The following is a 26600-nucleotide window of genomic DNA, read 5'->3' as shown; positions in this document are numbered from 1 at the left end:
ATGAGTGCAACCACCTCAGAGGATCAAGACATGTTCTGTGAGAAGGCAGTTGCCCTCATTGTTGACCTCTGCCTGGACAGCAGCCCTTACCTGGATTCTGAAACATGCCAGGATTTCCTGTTGCTTCTGACCAATGAAAACCCCAACATCTCCAGCTCAGGTAAACACCTGGTTGTTTTCCAGCAAGATGGGAAATGTGTTTGTGGGGGGTGACGTGGGAGGGGGATGTGGTTATGTTTATGTGTGTATAAATGCACGAGCATGGGGAAGGACTTCAAAGGAACATGACCTTAAAATATGCCCTCTCTCTGCTTGGCTAAAACCAGTACGGAGGTTCTGTTTAGATATCTACCTTTCAACAAATTTGACTTTCAAAATCAAAGCATGAAGACATTACTGCCATTGCAGCTGTGTTGCATGTGCCTGTTAAGTCTGAATGTGTGATTTATTTATCCTTTGATATTAGGAATGCAAGTCATCAGCAATTTAGATCATTTGTAACAAATCCGACTTTTTGCTGCACTATTCAGCTGAGAAATATCATGAGCAAGATTAATGTAAATGTCTTGCAATGTGCCATTCGGACTGTAGATTCGCGGCGGCCACATGAGGTAGAATTGACAAGAAATTGAATTCTGGACAGAAGATCGAATGAGCTGTGATATCTCTAAGTTGGCAGGTGATATGGGTGTCTAAAGCAATACAAATTAAAATTCTTGATCTGGAAAAATGCCATGGAGGAAGACACAGAATCGAATTGTCACTCTGAGTTTCTGTCAAAGAAGAAATTAAATAAACCGCCTCTGGCTCTGACCTGCATCGTGTCCCTGAACACAGGGATGTTGGATGCCACTGCATGTTATCCACAAATAAAGATTAATCACAGATGCCACGGAAAGCTTAAATGCCGGTGCCTCAATATTGCTGAGTGTCAGTTCTAAATGTGTCACTTGTAGTCACATTAAATGTGTGAATACATGGATAGAAATGCAGCAGTTTTGTGTGTCTAAATGTTACATGAAAGTTATTCACAATCTGTTTGCCACTGCTAGAACTACAGCAAAGCACAGTGATATTTCAATAGATAAAGATTATTAACATATCTTAATTCCATTCAAGTGGTTTCCAACTGTTTGTTTGTCAGGGTCACAGAAAAACGACAGTAAACTAAATGCATATTAACTAAATAGCTAAAAGAGGTAAATATATACTGTATGTATACTGTATAGATACAGAATATCTTTCAACAAAGACATAAAAGGTCAGTGTTTCAGAAAAAAATCACTCTGTTAGCCAGCCAAATAAGGTTAATGCCATTAACGGGTTAGACAAAAAATCCACCCAAACTACCTTAAATGTGTTTTAAACTACACTTGATGTTCCAGTGAAAATTTGGCTCCCAAAGCAAAACATCATGAGAACCACCGCTAGGCACTTTTTTATCAGCAATGCTGCTGCGAAGAAGCTTTACTGTCATAAAGTCATAATGATTGAGCTCTAATTAGGAAGGAAGTGTTGAGTCTGTAAAGGGAGCTGCCTGCTGACTTGACTAGAAGTGTAGGGAGTGTCTGGAACCTGCAGTCCACAGGCAGTAATGCCAGATGAATGGAGGACTGCCGCTGGCCTCCGCAACATGGTGAGAGCTGCACCCAGCCTGCCAAAAAGCAAAGGTCATGCATCAGGAGAAGCAGCTGGTGCAGCGCTCACGCAATGCCAAATCCCTACTCGATTGAGCAGGCCTCCGACTTAACAGAGGCTACATTTGATCAGGGCTCTGCAGTTTGGTGCTAATTGTCCAACATCCCTCTTGAATGGACTTCAAGTGGTTAAGCATGTGTAACTGCAGCTGTAGTTTAGTCTGGGCCATCTCGTTCTATCAGGAATTCAAGGAATGCTGGTGTTGCCACCATTGACTACCATAGTAGGATTTTTTTCTATGGATTTCTTAAAATGTCTTTGTTCTGTTAAATACAAAAGAAGATATTTTGAAGAATGATGGAAAACAAACCGTTCTGGGGCATCTTTGACGACCATTTGTTTTACTTTATGGTAGTCAGTGGTGACCAATAACTTTTTGGTTACAAGCATTCTTCCAAATATCTTTCTTTGAGATCATTAGAACAAAGAAATGTATACACATCGAGTAAATTAAGATCACTAAATCATTAAAATGATCTTTTTAATACATTTTAAATAGATATGTTTCAAAATCTAAATCAAATGAACAGATGCTGGATTGTTTCAACACGTGTTTGGGTCAAAAAGGAACATTTTACAGGTTTATGATTAATTTAACCCAACAGTTGGGTTTGTCCTTTTTGACCTAGCCATGAGTTGAAAACAACTCTGCACTGAGTGTGCAATATTTAAAACTCAATAGACTGTCAACTTTTTTTGTCAAAACTTAAACTGAAACAATACATATGTGCCTCTAGACTTTATTGTATATGAAAAGTCATGTCAAGCTCAAAGTGTACCAGTTGTGAAATCTGCCAGAAAACTTTTATTGTTGCGGTAGACTAGCATTTCAAAATTATTGACCCTCTTGTATAAAAGAAGTGCTGAGAAAGGAGAATTAAGACAATAAAAGTCAATATAATGCCACTCATATATGTGACAGGGGCATATGTTCGGGCTGATCTTTTTTATCCCGTTTGTAACGTATAAAAGCCCTCAAGGTTAAATCAATTACTTTTTTTTTCAAACATGACAAGAAGGTTATGACTGGTTGAGCAATAGAGGGCATGTGAGGGGGGACCTCATTTCTTTCCACTAGTGAGTCGACCATTAAAAAAGATGAAGGGAAACCATGCAGAATACCAGACACGTTTGGAAAAGCCACCATTCCTCCTTCTGTTTCAATAACACATTGAGCAGAACATTGCTATTAACCACCCTAAAGTGTTTTATAGTTTTAGCACATTATGCTTCACTGCGGAGAGCCATCCCCTCATACTAAAACTACTACCGCAGCTACCGCATTATGTGACCATGAATAAATAAAACATCAAGTAGATACCAGACCAGCAAGAAAAATAGCATACACACTTTATCAGAACACTCCCTGCTGAGGTAAGATGGAGTGTGCTGTGACTATGTGTGTTCAAAATCACTACCAGGGGAGTCAACCTGATGGGAAATTCTCTATAGTGAGTCGGTTAAATCCTGTGTGGTGTGGTGTGATTAAATAATTGAGCATGTCCCCATGCAAGCCAAGTAGGCCACCAGCTAATTTGTGACAATACTGTTGTAGTGTTTGTTAATTACTAAACAGGTGTACACTTGGCACAGCATTCAGAGCCAAAATTACCGTTCATTTTTCACTGTACTGTTTAAGCATACTAACTTGCACTAATTTTATTTTTATAGAAACAAAATCTGGGAATTTGGCAGTATAGTCAGCGTGTAAGAATAATGTGAGTGATACATGCAGACAGCCAGTGCTCTGCAAAATAATTGTGAGAATGAATTTTGCAGTTCCAACCCACTGTAATATCTTCAAAGTTAATGTTACAATTCTAAAATGCATTACACTTTTTTTCACAGAGTACTTAAATCTCAAAGTTAACACCATTGGGAATACCAACATTTTTGTTTTTCATCACAAAGAACATTGAGCTCATGGCGTCCATCACCACACTATAAAAAATAGTGCTATATAACACTGAAAATAGTTCTTGGTTCGTGATCAAAGGGGAACCACTTGTTGTGCTAGAACCATATTTTGGTGCTTTAGTAATTTGCTGAAGAACCATATGGGGCCTTACCAGGTTCTTTATACGGAAACGGTGATATACAGCACCTCTGTCACCCCAAAGAACCTCTGAAGAATCACTGATAGCATTTAAAGTGGTTCCCCTATGATTAGGAGCAAATAACCACTTTTAGTGATATATAGCAGTGGTTCTCAAACTTTTTTGGCTTAAGTACCCCTTTTTATGATTTTTTCAAGCCAAGTACCCCTTGACCAGACAACAACATTTTACCTTAAAATTCAGTGAAATGAAACTAAAACAGTTATTATGTCTAAATTTATTTATTTATTTTTGATGCATCTTTGTGTTGTCCTAATTTTCTATAAAATACTATTATCATAATTTATTGATTTTCATTATGTAATCTTAAATGTCAGTTTCTCTCACGTAACCCCTGCAGTACCCCTGGGGGTACGCGTACCCTCATTTGAGACCCACTGCTAAATAGCACCACTATTTTTTGAGTGCGTCAGCACTCCTTACAATCAAGACGTAGTGCTCCCTATGAAGGACATTACACCATGATCATCTCAGAAGAAACACTACAAAAAAACGGTCTCAACTGACAGTATGCTTGAGAACAATAAATGAAATTTAATCACATGCTGCCCTATTTACAGGACTTGAAGGTGATTTGAGGGGGTTAGGCAGAGAGCAACATCCAAATGGATTTGTTTACAAAATCTAATTTCCAGGGTCTGCCTGTTATGTGTGACTGTGTCTTTTCATCCATGAGTGTGTTAAATCTGATTGTGTTCTTGGGTCGAGGTGAAAAAAAAAGACTTGTACGCGGACATTGACAGCACTGCCAGTAACGTTGGATTCTCACAGTTTCTATTGCCAGTTGCTGGGTAAACGGCGCTAACGCGGTACAAGTCGGATTCCGTTATTACTTTAATGCAACTTGGCGCAAGGCACGAATGTCCCTCTTCAACATTTAGTGCGTTCCAAAAATGATGGGATGTGTCGCCCTCCAAAGGGCACTTCGGACTGAAAACAATCATGGCCACCTCATTGAAGGGTCGTTCCAAACGGAAGTGCTCATAACTGGCCACTTCAAAGGGCTCTTCGGAATGAAGGATTTCGAAGGGTACAACTGATGGACACTTCAGGCCTTCATGATTCTTTGCGCAGATTCCTTGTGTAGCGACTACGCCTCCTTATGGGCACAGAATGATGAAGCTTCAAGAAATCACTTGTGTTTACACTTGTTAGGAGTTTGTGATCATGTCATGTGCACTGGAAACTACAACGCTGCTGCTCACTAACTTTTTCCCATAACACTGTATTTCTTGTCATTGTAGTTCTTCATGTTTTCTCAAAAATATAACCACTTATTAACTGACTGTAATGTGAGGGAGTGGATTAAAGTAATACTACCGTCACTATGCTTCTGACAAACCTAATTTAATTTCAATTTGCATTGTCTTAATGATTCTTTATAATCCACACATAGATCATGGGGTTATCTTTATTTTTACTAATTCACTTCCTTGCAGAACTTTTAATCATCTGCTTACCCACTACTTTTGATGTTTTTCTTCAGTAGATCCAGATGAGCTGCTTTTCACAGGGTCAGACTCGTATGTCGTGTGGTGGGGACGTGGGGGAGTTTAAGAGAAGGCAGATTTGACATGTAAGCATTTCTTTTCAGGTGTGGCAACATGCTTTGCTGGCACTTGTAGATTTATACACAGTCATTGTGTTTTGTTGTATAGAACAAAGGCAAATTCATCATGTCTGACAGAATCATTATCCAAAGCTTGTGAAAATTGATTTCAAATATGGTTGAGTTATCGGGACTCAAAAAAGGAACAGAGATACTCAAATAACATATGATAATACAGCTTTATACACCGTCAGTGTAATTAATGACCCATACGCAAGAATGATTAAGAATTGTGTATATTTTCCCCTTTTATTGTTATTAATTTATTTTGGAATGAATAACTAAATAATGCACTCCTGTATATTTCATACCTCAGATTCAACACACCAGAAAATACTAGAACAATAACACAGGCCTTCATGTCAGATAATAATCATTTGAAGTGCTCTTTGTACAATAATGCAACACTGGACCCTTCCAAAATATTTGAATATACCCGTGTGAAGTTTCTCTTACGGCACTGTTGACCAATTTCATGTGACACAGTTGCCTTAATAATCATTATTTTCAAAGTGCCTTTTCCCAATTATTTATCTGTTTACTGTCCTTGTTCGTTATCATTTTATATTGTTTTACTCAACACTCTCATGTCCTGAACAACGTCCTTATTAAACCGACATCCATCTTTCTGTTATTTTGACAAATCAGGCAGCACAACAAAACCCAGACGATGTGATAGAGCACTCACATAATTACCACACAATTAACATCAGAATAAACCTTGTTGTACAGTATCTCATTGAAGGCATGAGATGGAAATTAGAACAGAGCTGGCACTTTGACCAGACCCTCCGGACCCTCTGCATTGAAACAGCAGACTAATCCCATCTACCTTTAGCATCCTTTCAATAAATTTATATTCTGAATTCCAAGATTTTTATTTTCAAATCAAATATTTATGATATTTATGCAATTATCGGCAAGCTGATTCAGAGAGCCATATATTGCCTCATGAACTGTTAATTTTCAGTGTTTTTAAATAACATCTATGAATGAAGTGTTTCATATTTCTTTACTGCCTTTGACAAAGAGATGAAACTCTAGCTTTCCCCTCTACAGTATATTAAGGAGCACATCCCCCTCCCAATGCAGTTACAAGATCACTGATGTTAATCTGTCTAGAAGTCGGCTATGGGGAACCATGGCATCTCAGCCGGAGAATCACACAAACGTATGAACAAGACACAGGGGCTGTAAGTCCGAAGATCTCAATGCAGCCATGCATGCATCAGAGAGCACAAAATTCACAGATGGATTCAAAGCATGGCTCCATGTTTAAAGCCTAATTGTGCATGATTCTTACATTATTAAAGTCTTTCCTAAATACCCTCATGTTATTAATATTTGTGTAAATGCTTGTTTAAATGTCTTTTTTTTTACTAAGACCTTAAATTAACATAGTTGCCTATAGATGAGCATATTCCCCATTTGTGGTTTATATTCGATAGTTTATTTGCTTGCAGATATTTGTTTACTTTGGGTGTCTTTACAAATAAAAGCCTATGGTTGTTTGTTTGCGGCAGTTGTAAACGCACTGTCTTGGCAAAAATGTGTGCGTGCGCCCCTAGACAATTGCAATACAGCATCTCTCGAGCTGAGCAATGGTTGGGCTTCCTCGCGCTGCCATAGAAACGCGGTCCCGTGCGCGCTGCTGTGTAGAGCTCATTCTGAGGGAGGCTTGCGGGAAGAGAAGAGCCGTTTGTGGCAGGGGGTGATAAAAACTAAAAAAGCGAGTTTAAGTGGAAATACCAGAAGTGAGGAGAACTTAGTGGTAAGAAAACGTATGTATTTTGTTGTTTTTAAGAAAGTTGGTGAGGTATTTTCCAGGGCTTTAGCTTGTGTGCTTTGACATAACGCAAACCCTCTTTATACAATTTATTAATTTTACATTATACAAAGACGCATTAATGTGTTACCCAATTCGTTTGCTTGGTTAACGCATTTTTGGTTTTAATTATAAAGTTCAAAGTTGCTGCAGCATTGATGTGGTTTTCATGCAGGTGTTTGCTGCAACCTACCTCGACTGCCGTAGCCTTGTTTCACAAAAGGCTTATAAGAAATGAATCTTCTGCATTAAACAACTTTAAGAGCGAGGTGACAGACTTTTATGTGCTTCTGTCTAATCTTGTTTTTAGTATCGCTTAATAGGTACCGTCTGCGGTTGCTTCATCCAGGGTAACGTGTTTATGACCTAAGTACAAAGGTTGATTTCTTTTGTACGATGTTTTGTATTGATCTGACAACAGTTTTACGCTCCGTTAGGTTGCATATTGAACATATGGCAGTCAAAGGAAGGTGTCACTGGTGCCCTGGGGGTGCTTAAAGTAGCAGACTATATTTCCTACGAGTTGTATGTTCATTCAAGCGCGAAGTGCGTGTGCAGGTCCAGCCTCTTATGAATGGAGTGCTGAAAGATGGAAAAATGACTGTGTGTGAACACAACGCATACATCATCATGCAACTGCAGTTAGACATGCAAGTATATGTGTGTGCACAATGCATGTGTGTACCCATGTGCATGCTTTGTGTTAATGATCGTATGCTGCTTGTACACTTGCAGGTGTGCGTGTGAGTGGATTAGGGTACGGCAGGTGCACTGACCTGCTTCTCTGGTGCAGTCTAGTCCATCACCGTTTCTCCCAGCATGGTCGTCTGCCCAGACTGGGCGAACGCGCTCGGTCCTCCAGAGTTTCCTGCATTGGCAGTCATTCACACTAGAGGTGATGCTAGCGTTAAACCATTGCTTTCAGCTGCATCTCCCAAAGCTGCAATGTAGACAAATGCGAGATCTGGCAAAGCAGGCTATGGTGCATTGCTATCATGCCTTGGTATTACACTGACTCAGTGTGTCAGCCTTTAGGTGATTATGACACCTTTTGTGCTGTCAGTCAGTTTATTAGCTGTTTGAGATAAAATGGTTTGGAAAGGGGGAAAATGCATGATAAATGTGTCTTTAGGAAAAGGAAACCCAAAAGCAACTGGTAGATAGTAGAAATGCTTTCAAAGCGCTTTAGTGAAAGATACGAGTTGTTTTGGGTGCTAATATCACTATAACAGTTGAACGGTATTGAATTCTGATCATTATGCAATAAACTGTGACATACAAGCATTGCTCAGAAATACAACACAAATAGAACTGGATACGGACCTGGTTGCTGAAGTCCCATTTGCATAATGATAAACACTAAAATTTGTACTTTAAAATATGTAGGAGGGTTTATTAAGAGGCTGAAGATAATGGATGCATAATATTGGTTGATGTTTTGCTGACAAGGTTGCATTTTTATAGTACCACTGACGCTGTGTCATCAGTAGGGCTCTAATAACCAAATTAAACTATAAAGCAAACCTCACTGAGCATCTACAAAGGTTGTGCAACAAGGCAACGTTGTGCTTCGTTAAAATGTGATCTTTTTTTTATTATACAAGCCAGTAGCATTCCGTGTTCATTCCTCTTTGTGCACAGCATGAAGAAGACTGGCTTTTGATACTAACATTTTGGGACAGTTTTTACCTCAAGGCTTAACGCTGTAGCCAACAGTAGCTATACAGTCTCTTTCTTGTCTTTCATGCTGCCACATGTCGTCATCTTCAAATGCTTATCCTAAATGGCTCAATTTCACCTTTAAAGGAACCCCAGTGTAGCCTTCAGAATGGGTTGACTTGACAGGAAGATAGAAGGGTATTTGTGTAGCCAAATACAGGCACTGGCCTTTTCTTTGAATGACTGGCTGTGTCCATCAAGACCGGTAAGCTTGCTCTTCTCTCGCCTTATCTCAGGCACACACTCTCCTTTCGCCCGCACAACAAATGCTAATCTAGCCCAGTTTTAACCTAAAGGAAGGGGACGGCACTTCTGAAGTGGCATGTGAAGTGATTTCTTGGGCTTATCTGGGATAGACACTATCCAGAATTGTATGTTGTGTACAATATAAGGCTGTTGAGTTGGAAACAATGCTTTTGAGTTTTTCATGTAATGAGATGTGTTTGTAAGTGGTTCTATTTCTCACTTCTCTTTCCTGGGCTGAACACACATCAGCCTGCAGGGTGCAATAAAGGCAAGGAACATGTTAATAACTTGTTAACACTGCAATGAGTTTTTTCAGTTTTGTCTCATTACTAGGAGGGTTGTCTTTTAAGGATTGTCTTATGACTTAGCTAAATGTGAAGTTGGAAGTTTACTTGCTTTCTTTAAGTTACTTGCGGATTGTGTCACACTCCCTTGTTTTATATTATATACAGTGCAAAACAAAAATGTAAATATAAAACAAGAAAATGATCAATTCAGCCATGGAAAACAATTAAGAGACATTTTCAAGGCACAGCATTTCAGTTTTTTTTTTATTTACTGCAGTAAGTATGTTTTTAGGTCAAATTATAATTTTCGTTTCATTCTTTGAAATATTAACAATATTTCTCCCAATTTTAAAATTAACAATTAACTAATCTTTCTTTTTGCATTTATTTGTAGAAAGTGAAATCTGGAGAAGCAAAAGAAAGATTAAAAATCAAATAACAGAAAGATGCAAAGAAAACACACTTTTATTTTCACTTTTAAGCAATACAAGAGTAATATTTGTACATGTATTTAAAAGTTGAGTTCATGTGATACCCTCGATTTTTATCACAGTTGTTATATGTCTTGTCATGCTGTCCCTCTTTCACATTGCTGTTGGATGATGATTTTGTTGAAATTCAACAACACTGGACTGGAATGGCCACAATACATCTAGAAATGTTTATTTAAAAAAATCTGTAGCCTAATGGTCTCTTAATTTTTTTCTGCAGCTGTATATTGAAGTCAGCATGAAATGCATCAATGTTGGAGTTATATAGAAGATTGTTGCTGATAGATTTTCTATCCTAAACAACTCAACTCCAAATAAGCATAAAGTTATTTTATTATCGCTAAAGTTTTCATAGACTCTAACATTATTCATAGACTTGATCTTCAGGTTTTTTATAACTGTATTGCTGATTATAATAATCAGTCGTATGTGGAACAGTTTGATCAATATAGGTGACTGTAGTTGGTTCCGGGGGCTCAACAGAGACGTAACCCCAAAGCAATGACATTACTTTTTAGATGGTGTTTTTTACACTAGGGGCATTGGAATTACAAAGGGCTTTCGCTGTGAGAGAGGTAATCGTAGGTTAGCCTATAGTCATTACCGCTCTGCATTCAGAGTAATGGCTTGTCTGAAAAAATTGCTGCTATGGAAAGAAGAGGTCTTTCCCATGTTGTCAGGAACAGAATGAATTATTATCTGCAGTTATTATTACTTAAGCCACTTTTATTTACGAGTTTCTGTTCAATTAGAACAAAGACATTTTTCTCGTTTTTCACTTCTTTAGGTCTTATTCTGTGATTGATTCAGTGTTATTTTGGGCTTTACAAAGACTACCAGTCTATCTGCAGGACAAGGACCTTATTACCTTACATTAATTTACCATGCAGTTTGGTAATGCAGTGAATACTCGGCCCTGCAGTGAATGAAATAAATGTTTAAAACTAGCAAATCATTTAAACGCACCGGCACAGCTATACATTTTTTTTATGAAGCTCTTTTGAGTTGCTTTAATAGAATGGTTTGTATCGGCATTAGTCCCGTGTTTCTAGCGCGCTGTTCTATTCATTAATGTGGGTTAGTCTTCTGTTTTCATTGCCAGGCTTGACCACAGCTGTCACAATCTTATACCAGAGGGACTTGTGAATGGCTGCAATCTAATGGCAAGAGCGCATTTAAGTGGATTTCACCCCTCCTCTGAGCTCCCACAGCTTTGACAGGGCTCAGTGATGCTAGATGGAGCTTACAGAACATTACAGGCTTTTCCAGAGGTCAGGTGGGAGTGGTAGGCCTGTATAATGCACATCCATAGGTAAATAATTGAAAGAGGTTAATTTTCACGGACAAAGAAATGTATTAGTTTCTTGCAGTTAAGTCACTGTTTTTTCAGCCCTAGTGTTTTTATACAAACTGAGTCATGTGGTTTTATAGTATTTTTTATTCCTGGCAGGCATGGGGAAGTAACTAAAGATGTTAATCACTAAATGGTTAATCAGTTTCTGCAGAAATATTTATCACGTAACACATCTGACATAATATACGTTGATGGGACATATCACACATCATCTGTGAAGCACATCTTTCTAAATCTATTGTTACAAAAATACAATAACATCAGTTTTCCTAACAAAGTTTCTAAATGTGGAAATTCTCAACATGAAAACTGTCTCTTGTCTAAACTGAACTATATTTGATGGCAACACCATTGCTTTTATATCACAAAGCTACTGGAACTAATTGGATTCACACGTTCAGGGCTAGTTTTATGATGACCGTAAGTTTGAACTGAATAACGTGATTCCAACACAGATGAAAGCAGAATAAACCCTTGTTTGCAATTTTTCTGCAGTGCAGCGGTGCCTTTAACCCTATTTTTCCCTGAAGTAACAGTTCAAATTGGGGTTGCTAAAGGTCTAATGGATAAGTTTCTATGGATACCAGGTTAGATTTGAAGACACTTTAAAGAGAAGTTAAAATAAACCCTGGGGCTTCGGTTGCTCTCTGTCACTGGTAACAAACAAGTCTTAATTAGATTTAGTGGTCACAGGAAATGTTCCACCAGACTGGATTTCTTTCAGCTTTGGCTGGAAAACCAACAAGCACATGAAATCTCCATTCATGAAAAATACATCTCAAAGTCATTCATTCTAAAATGTTATCCAATGTTTATACAAATGAATCTATAATTTATATTGTAAAGCTCAACAAAAATGTATGAACTATAGGGTTGCACCGAAACAATTTTTTAAAGACAGAGTACGAGTACAGATATTTTTTTCTGGAACTCGCTGATGCCGATGCCTGTATGCATGTACCTTTTTTCAACACAGCGATACTAATAAAAATAGAATAACTTCATGATTACAAATACATCCACCTTAAAGTCCCAGTGAAATTAAAAAGAAAAAAAATCATATTTTTTCATAAAATATTGCAGGGTTTTTTGTAAATAGCTTACCAATGTGGGCCTTTCTCTTTCTAAAATGTATGTGCCCTCATAACCTTCAGTTTAAATCTGAAAATGCACTTCTGCCGTGTTGTGATTATCTATCCTAAATGACTAAGTTGGACAGCTTGGGCGGGGCATCTGTTAACTCCACCCCTTCATTTGTCAGTTTGCTCCCAGTTCCATTTTAAAATGCAACGACTGTTTTTATACATCAGATCACAGCCGAAAGTTTCACTCAAAAATGCATCAGAATACGGAAGTAAACACAAGCACAACTTTCGGTTCACAGGGACTTTAAACACGTTATGAAAAAATTATTTGATGTGCTTTTCACAAACTTTCAAAGCAAATTTCACAACAGATTTCTGTCAGTTATGTCACATGAGGTATCAGTGTTTGCGGTTTCAGTGCATTTTCACGAGTACATGTGCTTAGTATCAGGCCTGAAACTGGTATCGGTATCAGTTCATCACACAAAATAAACCACATAAAAGAGAGTACTCTTTAGTATATTGTTTTTTGATTTAGACAGGATCATAGACATTACTGCAAAGTGTTTTATCCTTTTGGATGATTGCAGTTGGTTCTCGTTGGTTCTTGTTAATGTACTCCAGCTTGTAAGAGGTGAAGCTGTCAAAGCGTAAACAGCGTAATGCTTGTGTAACCTTGCATCACATCGATTAATATTTCATTTATGGTAGAAAATAGTCTGGCTGCCTGAAAGTCTACAGCTCTTATCTGTTGTGCTGATCTGCTTTGCTTCCAAGTCAGACCAAATATGAACTTGTAGTTCATGTTAATGTATTTAAATGTATACGTTTCACACCATTGATGTTTCTGCGAATAGAAAATGATCAGCCTGTTTTAGAATTGCGATTAACACATCAACCACACCAACGCAGACAAATTGAAGATTTAAAATTGGGCAGAGAGCAACTGAAGTCATTAAAATTCATTGGGTTGAAATCCATGAACGTGTCTCTCCTATTACTTTGTAAACAATAAATATTCCTTCACTGTAATTATGCCATTACATAATTTAAGGAATTGAGATTATTTCCTTGTTAAAAAGAACAAAATAAACCGAGTCTGACAGCACTCAGGCATTTAAAAACTAAAGAATAAATAACACAAGTAGGACGCAATTGATACTTTCAGTCTCTTTATTCATTGTTCTTATTGAAGGCTAAAAGCACAAAGACAGTTTGTACTTTCTTTTAATCCTCAGCACACTTCACTTTTCAGCCGTCTTCAAATCCTCATTTTAATTTAAGTGGGTGCAAAAAACTGCAGATGAGTTTGAAAGACCTACGATCTATCCAGATTGACTGTGTTTTCTGCACTTGATTAACTTAAAAAGAAAGAAAAATGTTGGAATTATGACATGTAGAGTAAATCTCTTGCTAGCACATGCTGCATGTTTACAAAAAGAAATAAGCACATTTTTCCTACAAAGCTTCCTAACTGGCCAGTTTGCCACATTTATTGGCACATTAATTATGTTGTCATGTTGTTTACGTGCTCCCACAGTCCTCCCAGCAGGAGAAGCCAATCATTGTAATAGTATGTGCAAAATGTGAATTTTCATTAACACTGCCCCTCTTTGTTTTCTTGGCCTCCGTCCCTGAGATGCGTGCACTCCAACGTATTTGTAATAGAATACTGTTTCTTCATCTATTCAAGCTATATAGTTGTTACTGTCAGGCTGGTTTTTATTGCCTCTGTGGATCCCTTGATGAAAATTGACCAATGACCTGTTCGTCTTTAATTAAGTCTGTAATTACATTTAGCTCATTTGCAATTCCATCAGGAAGTAAAGTGTACTTCAGTGTTAATGCATATCCAAGGCAGTCGGAAAGTTTGGGTGTTTTGAGGATTGTCTCATTTTGTCATTACCCTGTGATGTTCTCATCAGTGAAGGCCTTTTTTGAGGACATGAGGAACAATCCAAGTCCTGGAAAGAAGCAGACAGCAGCACCAGACTCAATCATTATTTCTACAACTATGCTTGCTTTTTCAGTGTGCAATGATTCATATTTATGTGAGAATTTAATCCTACAGTATGTGAGAATTTTTACCTACAGTAGTGCTTTGTCATGCTTTTCCAGAATCTTTACAAGTGAGCAAAAGCCAATGCATTATCAATTTTATTTATTATTTTACTGCACAGATAGAAAAAAAGAGACAAATAATTGGATAAAAGCTTTAGCCAGCATTCCTCAAATGAAACGGCTTGTTGCTATTTTTTATAGTTGAGAGTGATATAGTAAATAATCAAGATGTCGTGTGAACTTGCTAACAGAAATGTTTACTCCATGTCAAAACCCTGAAATAAAGTAATAAGTAGAGATGCATCGATATATTGGCCAATAATCGGTTTTGTTCGATAAAATAAATTTTACACACTATTGGCTATCGGCTGATATATCCTGTCAATCAAAAGAGGACAGGAAAATACAATTAATTTGTGATGTGCATATAGAAAATGTTTAGGAACATCACAAGTGATGATGTTCTATATAAATATTTCTTATATGACTTAATAACATTCAGAAAGTTAAGAAAAATACATTTAATCTTTGGCATCGACAGATATCACTTGGAATAATCAGCTATCGTATTGGTGAAGAAATGTAGTATCGGTGCATCTCTAGTAATAAAACAGAATGCATTTTCTAAAAATGTAATTGAAATATATATACAAATATTATGGCTTCATCTAGGTTTTATGTACATTTTTACCATGTCCACTTCTGTTCTTGTCCTCTCTTCCAGACATTTCTTTCAGTCTCCTACTGCTTGTATTTGTCGTTTGCGGTTTGGCCCTGCTGGGTGTCATCAGCATCGCCACCTGGAAGCTGTGCTGGGTGCCCTGGCGCAGCACAGCACTTTCCTCCAGTGCCACAGCCCTTGCCCCTACCCATCAAGAAAGAGAGAAACACAGAGAAGGTCACGGCAACTACTGCCCACCACCCCTCAGAGACGTCATGGCAGCAGACAAGCTGAAGGGTCCTGGGAACTTTCTGGAGGCGGCAGTGAAGATAAGTCATACGTCGCCAGATATCCCTGCAGATGTGCAGCTGTCCATGAAGGATCATCTGCTGAGACGCACGCGTATCTCACGGCAGACAACTGAACCGGCCTCCTCTAACAGGTCAGTGTACTGGAAGAACTAAGAAATGTTTGTTGCCCTTCATGCAGGTCATCGTGGTTTACTGTATATAAAAACCATTTATACTGAGCCATTATGAGGTTAGTTCCAGTCGATCCTAATCATGTTAATGATTTAAATCTTGTAAATGTCAGCTAGAATTAGACCTGAAGGAGGTCTCTGGCTTTCAATGATTATAGGGAAGGGCATAGTAGAAACCTGCAGCCGTAGGGCTGTATTTAAACTTGTTAAGCAACTAAAACCGTATTTTGCGAAAATAGTATTAGAACCCTGCAGCATGACTGCCATCTGACAACCTTTAGAAGTATCCATTTGCATTTGTTTACGGGTTGTTATTCAAATGTAGATTAGCACCTGGTGTACCTTTTGTGATGGAACCAATGCTTCATATCAGGATGATACAGCAGCCAAATTGTGTTTGAATGTTGCCAGGCATAGCTCCTTCAAGAAGCACCTCCCCAGACAGATGCACCATGTGACAAGTCTGGACCGCGGAGGGGAGTTTTTGGATGTGGAGGACCATCCAACTTGCACCGCAGCATCCCTTGGGCGCATCCAACCAGAACTCTACAAACAGTGCACAATGGAAGCAGAGGACTCATCTAAGAATGACAATGGTAAAACATGCGGCAAGATTAACTTCTCCCTTAAGTACGATTATGAGGGAGAGCTCCTCCTTGTCACCATTCTCAAGGCTTTCGACCTGCCAGCGAAGGATCTGTGCGGCAGCTCAGATCCATACGTCAAAATCTACCTGCTGCCCGACCGCAAGCGTAAGTTCCAGACCAGGGTCCACCGCAAGACACTCAACCCAACGTTTGACGAAACCTTCCAGTTCCCCGTCCCGTACGAGGAGCTGGTGTCCCGAAAGCTCCACTTGAGCGTGTTTGACTTTGACCGCTTCTCGAGACACGACATGATCGGGGAGGTGATACTGGAAAACCTTTTCGAAGCTTCCGACCTCTCACGGGAGACATCCATCTGGAAAGACATTCAATACGCTACCAGCGTAAGATAATTTATTCTTTTTATTACTTATGGTGTCAAGACCCCACTGGTGATTTGTCAAATTAATGTGGTTTATGTCATTTCATGTGACCCTAATGATTTGGTTTTCTAACGGTTGAGAATTAGATGATTCATAAACAATGTATCCTATGGGGTATAATAAAGCAATTTGTCCAAATTGAAATTACCAAACAAGAAATATTGTGCGATGTACATTAAGCACTAAAAACATACTAGAGGGCAATAAACAACAGTTACAGCCTTGGCAAGTATAAGACAATTCAGAGACTGCAATATTCTATGCCTCAGCACTTTATGAATCATAACTTTTTTGTAAATAAATTACATTTTGACTATATTTTGTTCAATATTAAAACATACTTGGTGCACAGTCTTTCAGAGATGGGCAATTCCAGCGTTATGGACGTGACATTTTGCATTATGGACGTGACGTAAAAATGCTCAGAGAATGAATTTGTTTACGATTATATTGAACCATCTGTTTATATTTTACTGAACCCTTGTTGATAGAGTCTAAACATAAATATGTCATTCTATGAAAAATAATTATATTAAAAAAAGGGAAATAAACATGTGTTATGAAAGAGTTCAGGTTACTACACGCTAGTGAGTGTAATAATTGAATCTTCAGGTTTACATTTCTTCCATTTCATAAATATATAGTGGATTCCAGTATATACAATATAGGCAATGACAGACCCATGGTAAAGCTCCACATGCACTCCGATTCCCTATTGTTTATCCTCAGCAGTTTGACTGCAACAGCCCTCAGTTCCACCTGTCACCCTCGTTGAAAATAAATTGTAGCCTAGCGGGTAGCTTTTTCCAAGCATGTTCTCAATGCTTCCAAGCATTTTATATCTGGTCTCCCCTAGGGCACCATGTTGTGAGTCCTCAACCGCGTCTACATTAACAGAGAATACTGTTGAGAACATTACTGTCCCTGCAATACATATACATACAGTTTAATGAAGCTTTAAATCAAAGCGTTATGTTCTTGCCCACTTGATGGGTTCTCGCCCATCAAAGTTAAAGGGATAGTTCAGGCCAAAATAAATCGCTGTCACGATTTATTTACCCACATGTTAAAAACTGTATGACTTTCTTTATTTTGTGAAACACAAAAGAAGAGTTCTTGTGTCGATACAATGGAAGTCAACGTGGGTCAATGTTGTTTGTTACCAACATTCTTCAAAATATCTTCCTTTGTGTTCCACAGTAGGAAGTCAAACAGTTTTGGAAAGAGTGAATGATCAAAGGATGATCATATTTCATTGAACTGTCCCTTTAAAGTTTGATGTTATATTCCTTTTATTTCTTATTAATGTGTTTGAAATAAAAAATGGCAAAAAAGTCTAAATAGACTGCTAATAACCTAATATAGATATAGATAAAAGGCATTTAATTTTAGATGATTGAGGACAGTACATGCTTTAGATCATTGAAAACAACCGTTGAGGTGTCAATGGGATATATTTAAAGACAGGTTTATTGTGAAAGAAATAAATAAGAATTATTTTATTCCGTCAATCGCTTTGTTCATTCTCTTAAAAGTGCAAATTCTGACTCTGGCCATGATCAAATGAGGAATCATTGTCTTATTCAACCAGTAAGTTGCACAATTTAGCTCTTTTACATTCAAGTGATTTTCTGTCCAAAATAAAATAATTGCATTAACCTGGTAGTTCTACATTTCCCAAGTCTGGATGTAGAATAAGGCTGACACTCTCATGAATCACTTAAATATCTGTCAGTGAATTATTATATCACAAAATTATTTTAAACAGAATTTTATTGCAATATGGTACTTCATTTTTAATAACAGCAATCCAATGATCTGTTCGATTTTGATTTTGAGTATGTATCCATTTTACTTCACAGGAGAGTGTGGATTTAGGAGAGATAATGTTCTCTCTCTGCTACTTGCCAACTGCAGGGAGACTCACACTTACTGTCATCAAATGTAGGAACCTCAAAGCCATGGATATTACGGGTTATTCAGGTATGCTCAGTCTATTTGGCGCCATCTCCATCTTCCTCTTTATCATTTTAGAAAGACACATTTTTCATTGTCAACAAAGCCATTACAAGTACATTTTTCAAACTATTTAGACCAGAACAAACAAGGAACAAAGAGAGCTTGACAAATTCATGTCTGACCCACCTCTTCTGTTGGCAGATCCGTATGTGAAGGTGTCACTCATCTGCGACGAAAGGCGCTTGAAAAAAAAGAAAACGTCCATAAAAAAGAATACTCTGAATCCAACATATAATGAGGCGATCATATTTGACATCCCTCCGGAGAATATGGATCAAGTCAGCTTGCACATATCAGTTATGGATTATGATCTGTAAGTAATATCTGTTATCTGCTGTCATTTCAACAAATATTGGGGTCATTGTAAAACTGTGGTGGCATCAAAAAATGTTTTTGAAAATGAAACTCATAAATCTGACTTTAAATCTTTCATCAACAATTTGTCATTATAATGTAATGCCACTGAAAATTCGAAATTACTTTTGAAAATGTTTATTTTTACAGCATTTTTCATGCTGTCAGTGGTGCCCCCTCACAACCCATGACCTTTAGCTAAAGGAATAACTTTCTTTTGATTTGTCATAAAAATTATGTTTTTTATTTAAAGCTGCAATATGAAAACGTAAAAAGGTAGTTCCTATAGCAACAATGCACTGCCTTTGCACACTAAAAAGTGACTCGCAGCATTTCCCACTGCAATGGTAGAATGATGCATCTTTTATATTTACTCTAAAATCTCTCTATTGCTTCTTTTCACATTCTGGTGAACAGAGTGGGACATAATGAGATCATTGGAGTCTGTCGTGTAGGGAGCCATGCTGAGGGACTGGGCAGAGATCACTGGAATGAAATGCTAGCTTACCCTCGAAAACCCATCGCTCACTGGCATTCACTAGTAGAACCCAAGAAGTCTGAGAAGGAGGTGATTGTCTGGCCTTACATAACGTTTCCAGTGTGGAAAACTTCTGTTTTAGCTTACTTGCCTAAAACAATTACATTTCAATATTTCCATACTCAATCCCTGTGTCTTTTTCAGTGGAAAACTCGCACGGCAAGCTTTGACAGTCAGGGTTCTTGTCCCTCTCCCAGACTTCCATCTAGCCCATAAGGGAGGTGGAGCCTCTCTCTACGTCTTCACACAAGCCAAGGATCTCCCAGGAAGCTGTGGTGATATTCAGATATGTCCTTAGACAACATATGTATGTGAGGACATGTGTCATGGAACGGGAAAATAGGATGATGCCGTCCAAACATTTCATGCATATAGTGCAGCCGAGCCTAGCCAAGTTTGAGCTTTTTTGTGTTTGGGTTAAACTGTTGCTCAAAAAGGTTGATTAATATATTTCAAGGTATAGTCAAGTTCCCCCAGAAGAAGTTTTTCGTTTATATATATATTCTATGATTGGTAGATCTATAATATATTTTCCTTGACATTATTATAGTATGGAGATATAGTTTATTATATAATGTATTTAGCCATAAATTTTAGTTCTTTTTGGTAAATACACAAATAGATTCCTATATATCAGTTATCCCATTGATCTTCCTTTTGTTTGTGAATTAGTGAAATTATTTTGTAACCAAAAAGACGAACGGCAAGAGTCATTTGTAGCCTCTCTATGTGTATTTCATCGCGAGAGCTTCGTTTTGGTTTTGTCTGTGTTTTGCTTGGATTTAGAATGTTAACATAAATCTTTTCATTTCCTGTTATATAAAAAAAAACAGTTTGCTATGAAAGTTCAGCACAGTCAAAACGCTCAGCTTTATCCTCCACGATCCATGTACATCAGGCATAACAGCATAAATAAAGTAATTGTAGCTTCATGATGAAAACCAAGGATTGTGTTGAGAGCATGCCAAATGTAAAGGAGTCTTGAATTGATAAGAAGACTTGAAACCATTATGTACTGTACATTTAGTTTTAAGTCTTCATTGTAATCCTTTATCGTTTTACAAAGACTCAATTTTTTATTTTATATAAACTGTGACAAACGTTCATTGTTGTATCTTACTTTTCGGTGTTCTTTCTTCAGATAAATAAGATTTATTCATTTGTCAGGCTGTATTACACTGCAACAATGATGGGATTGTGTATAATGTTTCTGTATGAAATGCTTAGTACAGTGCTTAGAAGCAACTTTACACTTTTATATTGAGAATTTCTATTTATTATAATGTACAGTAATTGTTTCAGAACAAGGGTACTTTGAAGTACCCTTGTAATTCAAAGGTGTGATTAAAGTTCTTGCTTCTATCTGCTGTGGTTTTTTCTTGTCGTTTCATGTTTGTTATTTCAATATTGCTGCTGTCTGAAACCTTGTATCACCATATTGCCTGATTTTTGCTATCAATGTTTGTCTCTGGATTTGACAACTCTGTCAACTTTTTCCATTTCATTAAAAACAGTGAATTTGGACATGCAAGGTTTCAAAAGGTCAGCTACGATAAGCTAATCAACAATACATTAATATACTTTATGAATTTAACTAATAGATTACAAATGCTTTACTTAGTATCAGAAAATGTCACATATTTAAGACATAAAATCATTTTAATAGTTCTGCTCCTGGCAAACATACAGTATTTTTCAAGCCCATTACATTTATTTCTAGTAAGCAACCTAACTAAACTAAACATGTGCTTTCCTTTAACACTTAAACGCTTTGATGTGTGAATTATGTTTAAGATGGATTGCCCAAGTAAAAATGAACCAATAACATGGCCATGTCCTCTGCAGCTCCGCCCTCTTCTGGATTCATTCTACACCTCCAGTTTCTTTTTCATTTGCAGTTTGTAAAGGATCTGATATCCATCATCCCATGCATACAGCAACTGCTCCACAGGACTGTATTTAAGACTGGAATGAGTGCCATATCGCTTTGGAAAGTACACATGTGGAGCGTCGTCATTAGTGACCATATCGCTGACGTCAAAGACGCACTGGATTCTGGAACGGCTGGGCAGTTTGGAGTTATACACCACGTAGACAGTACCACAGATCACAAACGCCACCTCAGCGTTCTCCCTTACGCAAGGAGTGTCCCACGTCTGCTCAATGTCTAGCGTTTTAGGGTCTACCTTGGCAAGAGAGATGTGCCTCTCGTTCTCCTGTGTGGCGAAGATGGCCCACAGACCTTCTTCATCTACCGCTAGATCAATGTAGGTCTCTGGATTCAGGCTGTAAACGGGGAGCTGATTTTTGGCCGGGAAGACGGCACTGTCCACAACAATGCTCTTCTGTAGATCAAACTTTATTAGTCTTGTTTCCTCGCCCTCCTTCATGTAGTACAGGTGGTGTTTGTAGACCGCATGGCCCATACCTCTCCAGGAGGAGGAGAGCTGGATGCTCGTGGCGGATGATAGTCCCTGGGAGGATGTGAGGTCACGGACTGAACCGAATTCATACAGGGTGTTATCGTCTGTCCCGTTTAAGATGTACACCTTGCCGGTGGCGGCTCCCATGTCTTTCGTCCACATTCCTTTGGTGCCACCCACTCGTTTGAGGATCTTCATGGCTTTGATGCTGGAGATCATGTCACTACAATCTGAATATAGATAAAAGTATAAGAGATTACAGGTAATATGAATAGTGACTTTACACTACCTTTGAGATTTTTGAAAACAAAGGTTTGGAGAAACACAGGGGGCGGTAACTTAGACAGTTAATAAAGAATGTTGAGTTTCGGATGAAGTGTCCTTTATAGTATTATATAACACCTTGTTGGCACTTTTCTCAGTTATTATATCCAACAATAAATATGCCACTGACTATGCGATCCAACTCCTCCTCGCTGTACTACTTAAAACATCAATTGCTCTTTTCTGCTCTATTGTAAAGTTTATCCATCACTTCATCATAACATAACTCACAATGTTCCTGCCACTAACACCAGATTTAACACCAAACCCTAATGGGTATGCAAATGACACTGTAACAGTATAATCAAATGTTAATCAGATTGAGTCTATTTACTATGAAAAAGCAATACAGAGTTGCTGAAGTATAAAGTATCCTGCCCTCTATTAGTATAATTACTGTCTTTCCGAATGATGAAATAATAACACATTTTATTTAGTACTACTAAGTGCTCTCTAAATGTGGGCTTTGAAAAGATTAGAACCACTATTTAATGTATTACGTATAATTGCGTGTCAGTTTGTAACAGTTAAAGGCTTGACGTAATTGAACTTGAACTTCCCTGCTTTCTGACTTTTTCAATTATGCTACATGCCACGTACTCATAGTCTCATTAAGAGCTTCTCAAAACCTTAAGAGCTCCTCAAAACCTTAATCTTTCAAAATGCAATTTCTCATGACATAATGCTGCATTTAAGACAAATATTAAAAGCATAGTTCATTCTGTCACCATTTACTGAATCTAATGTTTTTTAAACCTCTCTGACTTTGGTTTAATCTTTAATTAGTTTAGCAAAGTGGCAGAGTTGCACTTTCCTATACAATGAAAGTGGAAGGGGGAAACAAAAACAAGCTGTGAAAATAGCATCAGTCAAGAAGACTGCTACATTTCAAGTGTTCTGATTTGATACAACAGCTTTGTATGAGAATTGTTTAATGCATGAAAAGTGCAAATTCTTTACGTATTATTCAATGTATTTGTGGTGAGGAAGGCGGGACGAGAGCCGTGAGGCGGGGCTGGTGGCGTGAGTGATAGTTGGAATCAGCTGTGCCGGTGCCGCATATCTCACGGAGGAAATCGGGAGCATAAGAGCAACGGGAATGCTGAGGAGAGAGGACCGGACCCGGACATATGTTTAAGTTTGTGTTTATGTTCATATGGCATTTTACTTCTGTATTATTGTTTATTTAATTTGATTAAAGTGCTTTAAATGTTCGCCGATTCCCGCCTCCTTCCTTCCTTTTGTTGAACCACGTTACAGTATCGTAATATTGTAATATATTATATGTGTTATTCTATATATTCTTTTATATGCACTATAATTCAAATGTTTAGGATAACTTGAATATATTTTGTGACATATCCGCTTATGTGAAATTATTTTTGTAGACAAAAATATAATTGTGAAAACATAACTTCTCTTGTTAGAAAACTTTTTTTTTTAAATAAAAAGCTTTTAAAATTGATGTTTAAATAATGAGGAAAAGGCAGCCAATAAGAACCCAGAATAGATGGGAACCACTTCAATACTGTTTAAAAAGCATCTTACATGGGACCTGAAGAAACTGGCTACAAAAATTCTACAAATTCAAGGCAAATGGAAGCTATGATATAACAGCTTTGATTTGTTTTAGTTTTCTTCAGTCACAATTAAATTCTCATCATCGCATTATTGTTTAGATGAATTTTTATTATTGTACAATTTTAGACAAAAACATTAATCAGGAATGAAAAACTTTTAAACGCTGGTGTATATAACATGACTTCTTTATTGACAGTTAAAGGTCCTGTGTATGAATTTAAGCAGCATCTAGTGGTGAGGTTGTGTATTGCAACCAACGGCTAACTCCACCCCTCCCTTTCAAAGCTCTTCGGTGGCTGCTACAGAACTAAAATTTCGACACGTTTTCACTTCTTTGCTAAAGGACATAACATATTTACAAAGCGCGCCGTTTGTCCTTTTAGGGCTACTGTAGAAACAACATGGAGAATTCCATGAAAGGGTAAGCGTGGTGTTTGTAAAAAAATATTATATTGCATTTCTGTCAATAGATCCTGAAAAAATATTAAACAGTACATTCAATATATATTTTCTTTAGTCTTTAGGATGAACTCTTCCTATGTCTTATTACCTGTGAGCTTGGAGTACTTTGCTTTGTTCCTTTCCTTGACAACCGTCACCTGCTGTTCCACCAACTTGTCATCAACGTCCACACAAGGCTGCGCACCGTTCTGGGTTTCGAGGTAGTCCATCTCTCTCTCCACGCGATCCACACGCGTCCCCACCGTGTCCAGCTCGGTCCTCAGCGCCTCCTTGGTCTTGTCCAGGCCCTCTAACTGTGCCACCATCTGCTGCTTGAACTCGCGCAGCTCAGAGGCATAGCGGCTGGTCTGCTCGTGCCACAAGGAGATGCGGTCCTGCCAGTGAAGAAATAAACATCATAGAAACCAAATTTCTTTCATGTGGTCAAGATGAAAGAATACTCAGTGAGCAAGAATGCTCACAAAGACAATTAAGTGCATAGAGGGAGAAACAGCGTGTTTTTGTCTCATGTTAACTTGGCATCTGTGTGTTTATAAAAATATTTTGTCATGCATGCAAAAAGAGCAACAAAAATTACCCTTTTGATTTAATTTTCTATAATCTAAGAACATGAAACACCACAGTACTTTCCTTAAAGGCATAGTTCACCCCAAAATTTAAATTCTTTCATCATTCACTCACCCTCTTGTCATTGTGCAGAACACAAAAAATATTTTGAAAAATGTTGGTAACCGACCAACGGCAATACCCATTCACTTCTGTTGTATAGACACAAAACTAATGCAAGTCTATGGGTAACGCCGTTGTTCAGTAACTGTCACTTTAACACTCCTGGGTGGCCCTCCACTGCATTATCTTTCTGATGCAAGAGGTCATAACTTTTGTAAAACTAAAGTGAATGCCACTGAGAAAATGCATACCAAGTACCAACCAACTGCATATGTCATACAAACAAATAACCATGTTTATTCAGAAATGAACTCTATTGTCTTTCGTTCTTCAGCTCTTCGCATTAGTCCCCCTCACTTATTTCCAGGTTCCTCCCAACTGTTGTCTGGAGGCCAGGGTCTGGCTGGGAGCGCACTGTTATCTTCTTACCTCAATGGCAAGGAGTCTTCTTTCCAAGTAGTCCATAAGCGCCTTCTGCTGTGCCCCAACCAGGCCAAAGAGAAGAAGGACGAGGAGCTGTAAAGCTCTCATCTTGAAGAGCAGAGGTGATTGCCTCGAAACAAAAAAAAGTGTGTTAGTATGTGTGCCCTCATGCAAAGGGACTAACTTTGCAGGAATGTTTTGAGAAAGAGTGGAGCAAGAGGAGGAGCTAAAAACATCTGGAGCGCCTCTTCCCTTTTCTTTCTCCGGAGAGTTGGATCTCCTTTTTTTCTGGTCAAGCATAGAACTAAAACACAATTTTCATTTTATATGACTTAACCATAGCTCACAAATTGTTTTTTAATTTTCTTTAAGCATGCTTTGTTGAGTTTTCTTCAGTCCATGAGGATGCAAATAATAAACTGGAGTAAAATGTGCTAAAGGTCAACTAGAGAATAAATATCCCAGTGGCGATACAGAAAGATTTTACTGATGTCTTGCCCTTTAGTTTTCTTTCCATCTTCATTTTCTGTGAAAAACTGCACAGCACACATTCATTCTGTTGCATAACATTAGATAATTTCCTGACACAGAGTCATTTTTCAGTCTAGTCGAAACCGTGGAGTGCTTAGCTGCCGGCACTTTCTTCAGTGTGAGGCAAACTAAATACGTGTTGGTCTTCGCAGTGATCAGTCAATGTGCTGGAAAGTGTTGAAACAGTCCTTCATCTTTTGTTTGTGGCTCTATTATTGTCTTGGTGTAATACTCGGTGCAAATTTGAAAAAAATTAGAGACTTTTTGGATAAGCAGATAATCTTATAGATTTGGTAAAAGTCTAGGTTTTGAAAAAATGCTTGTAATTGGATTACAGTCATGTTATATGGTCAATAATATGGCTTAAACTAAAATATATATATATAAATATATTTAAAAGAATGTTTAAAAATATATAAAAAACAGATGATATCCACCAGGAGGCACTACAGCATAATTTCAGTACAAATCAGCTCTTTTTTTCCCCAGAGCTGTTTCATTATTGAACTCTGCTCCCCACTGATTCCACTACCTCTCATAACTTTATCTTAATGCTGCTATTACAATGTTTACATTGCACTACAGGGCTGCCTTGCATGACTGAACTGTACACAC

General features: G+C 37.9%; 2 protein-coding genes across 2 annotated transcripts; one reads left to right on the top strand and one right to left on the bottom strand.

Moving 5' to 3' along the window:
* On the top strand, window positions 1-20869 carry syt6b (synaptotagmin VIb). The gene is made up of 8 exons (XM_056735499.1): window positions 1-160; window positions 6993-7205; window positions 15217-15595; window positions 16046-16622; window positions 18524-18644; window positions 18822-18993; window positions 19452-19602; window positions 19717-20869. Exons 1-8 carry the CDS (start codon window positions 1-3, stop codon window positions 19786-19788), a joined length of 1845 nt encoding a protein of 614 aa, XP_056591477.1. The 3' UTR covers window positions 19789-20869.
* A 346-nt stretch (window positions 20870-21215) lies between these two features.
* On the bottom strand, window positions 21216-25897 carry olfml3b (olfactomedin-like 3b). Its single transcript, XM_056735163.1, has 3 exons — window positions 25461-25897; window positions 24451-24736; window positions 21216-22225 (listed from the first exon to the last, which is right to left on the bottom strand). The coding sequence occupies exons 1-3, from the start codon at window positions 25752-25754 to the stop codon at window positions 21441-21443; spliced, it is 1365 nt and encodes a 454-aa protein (XP_056591141.1). The 5' UTR covers window positions 25755-25897; the 3' UTR covers window positions 21216-21440.
* Between the last annotated feature and the right edge of the window lie 703 nt (window positions 25898-26600).

The sequence above is a fragment of the Triplophysa dalaica genome, chromosome 21 (assembly GCF_015846415.1).
Source record: "Triplophysa dalaica isolate WHDGS20190420 chromosome 21, ASM1584641v1, whole genome shotgun sequence".
Classification (NCBI taxonomy): Eukaryota; Metazoa; Chordata; class Actinopteri; order Cypriniformes; family Nemacheilidae; genus Triplophysa; species Triplophysa dalaica.
This window is presented reverse-complemented; position numbering and strand designations above follow the sequence as displayed.

Bases quoted from the DNA above. Each gene is read 5' to 3' on its own strand.
- olfml3b (XM_056735163.1), bottom strand. From the start codon at position 25,754: ATGCTTGACCAGAAAAAAAGGAGATCCAACTCTCCGGAGAAAGAAAAG. The intron at 24,737-25,460 runs GTAAGAAGATAA...CTTCACTGGCAG, and splicing joins GAAGACTCCTTGCCATTGAG to GACCGCATCTCCTTGTGGCA. The intron at 22,226-24,450 runs GTAATAAGACAT...ATCTATATTCAG, and splicing joins AAAGTACTCCAAGCTCACAG to ATTGTAGTGACATGATCTCC.
- syt6b (XM_056735499.1), top strand. From the start codon at position 1: ATGAGTGCAACCACCTCAGAGGATCAAGACATGTTCTGTGAGAAGGCA. The intron at 161-6,992 runs GTAAACACCTGG...GTGCGCCCCTAG, and splicing joins CCCCAACATCTCCAGCTCAG to ACAATTGCAATACAGCATCT. The intron at 15,596-16,045 runs GTCAGTGTACTG...GAATGTTGCCAG, and splicing joins GAACCGGCCTCCTCTAACAG to GCATAGCTCCTTCAAGAAGC.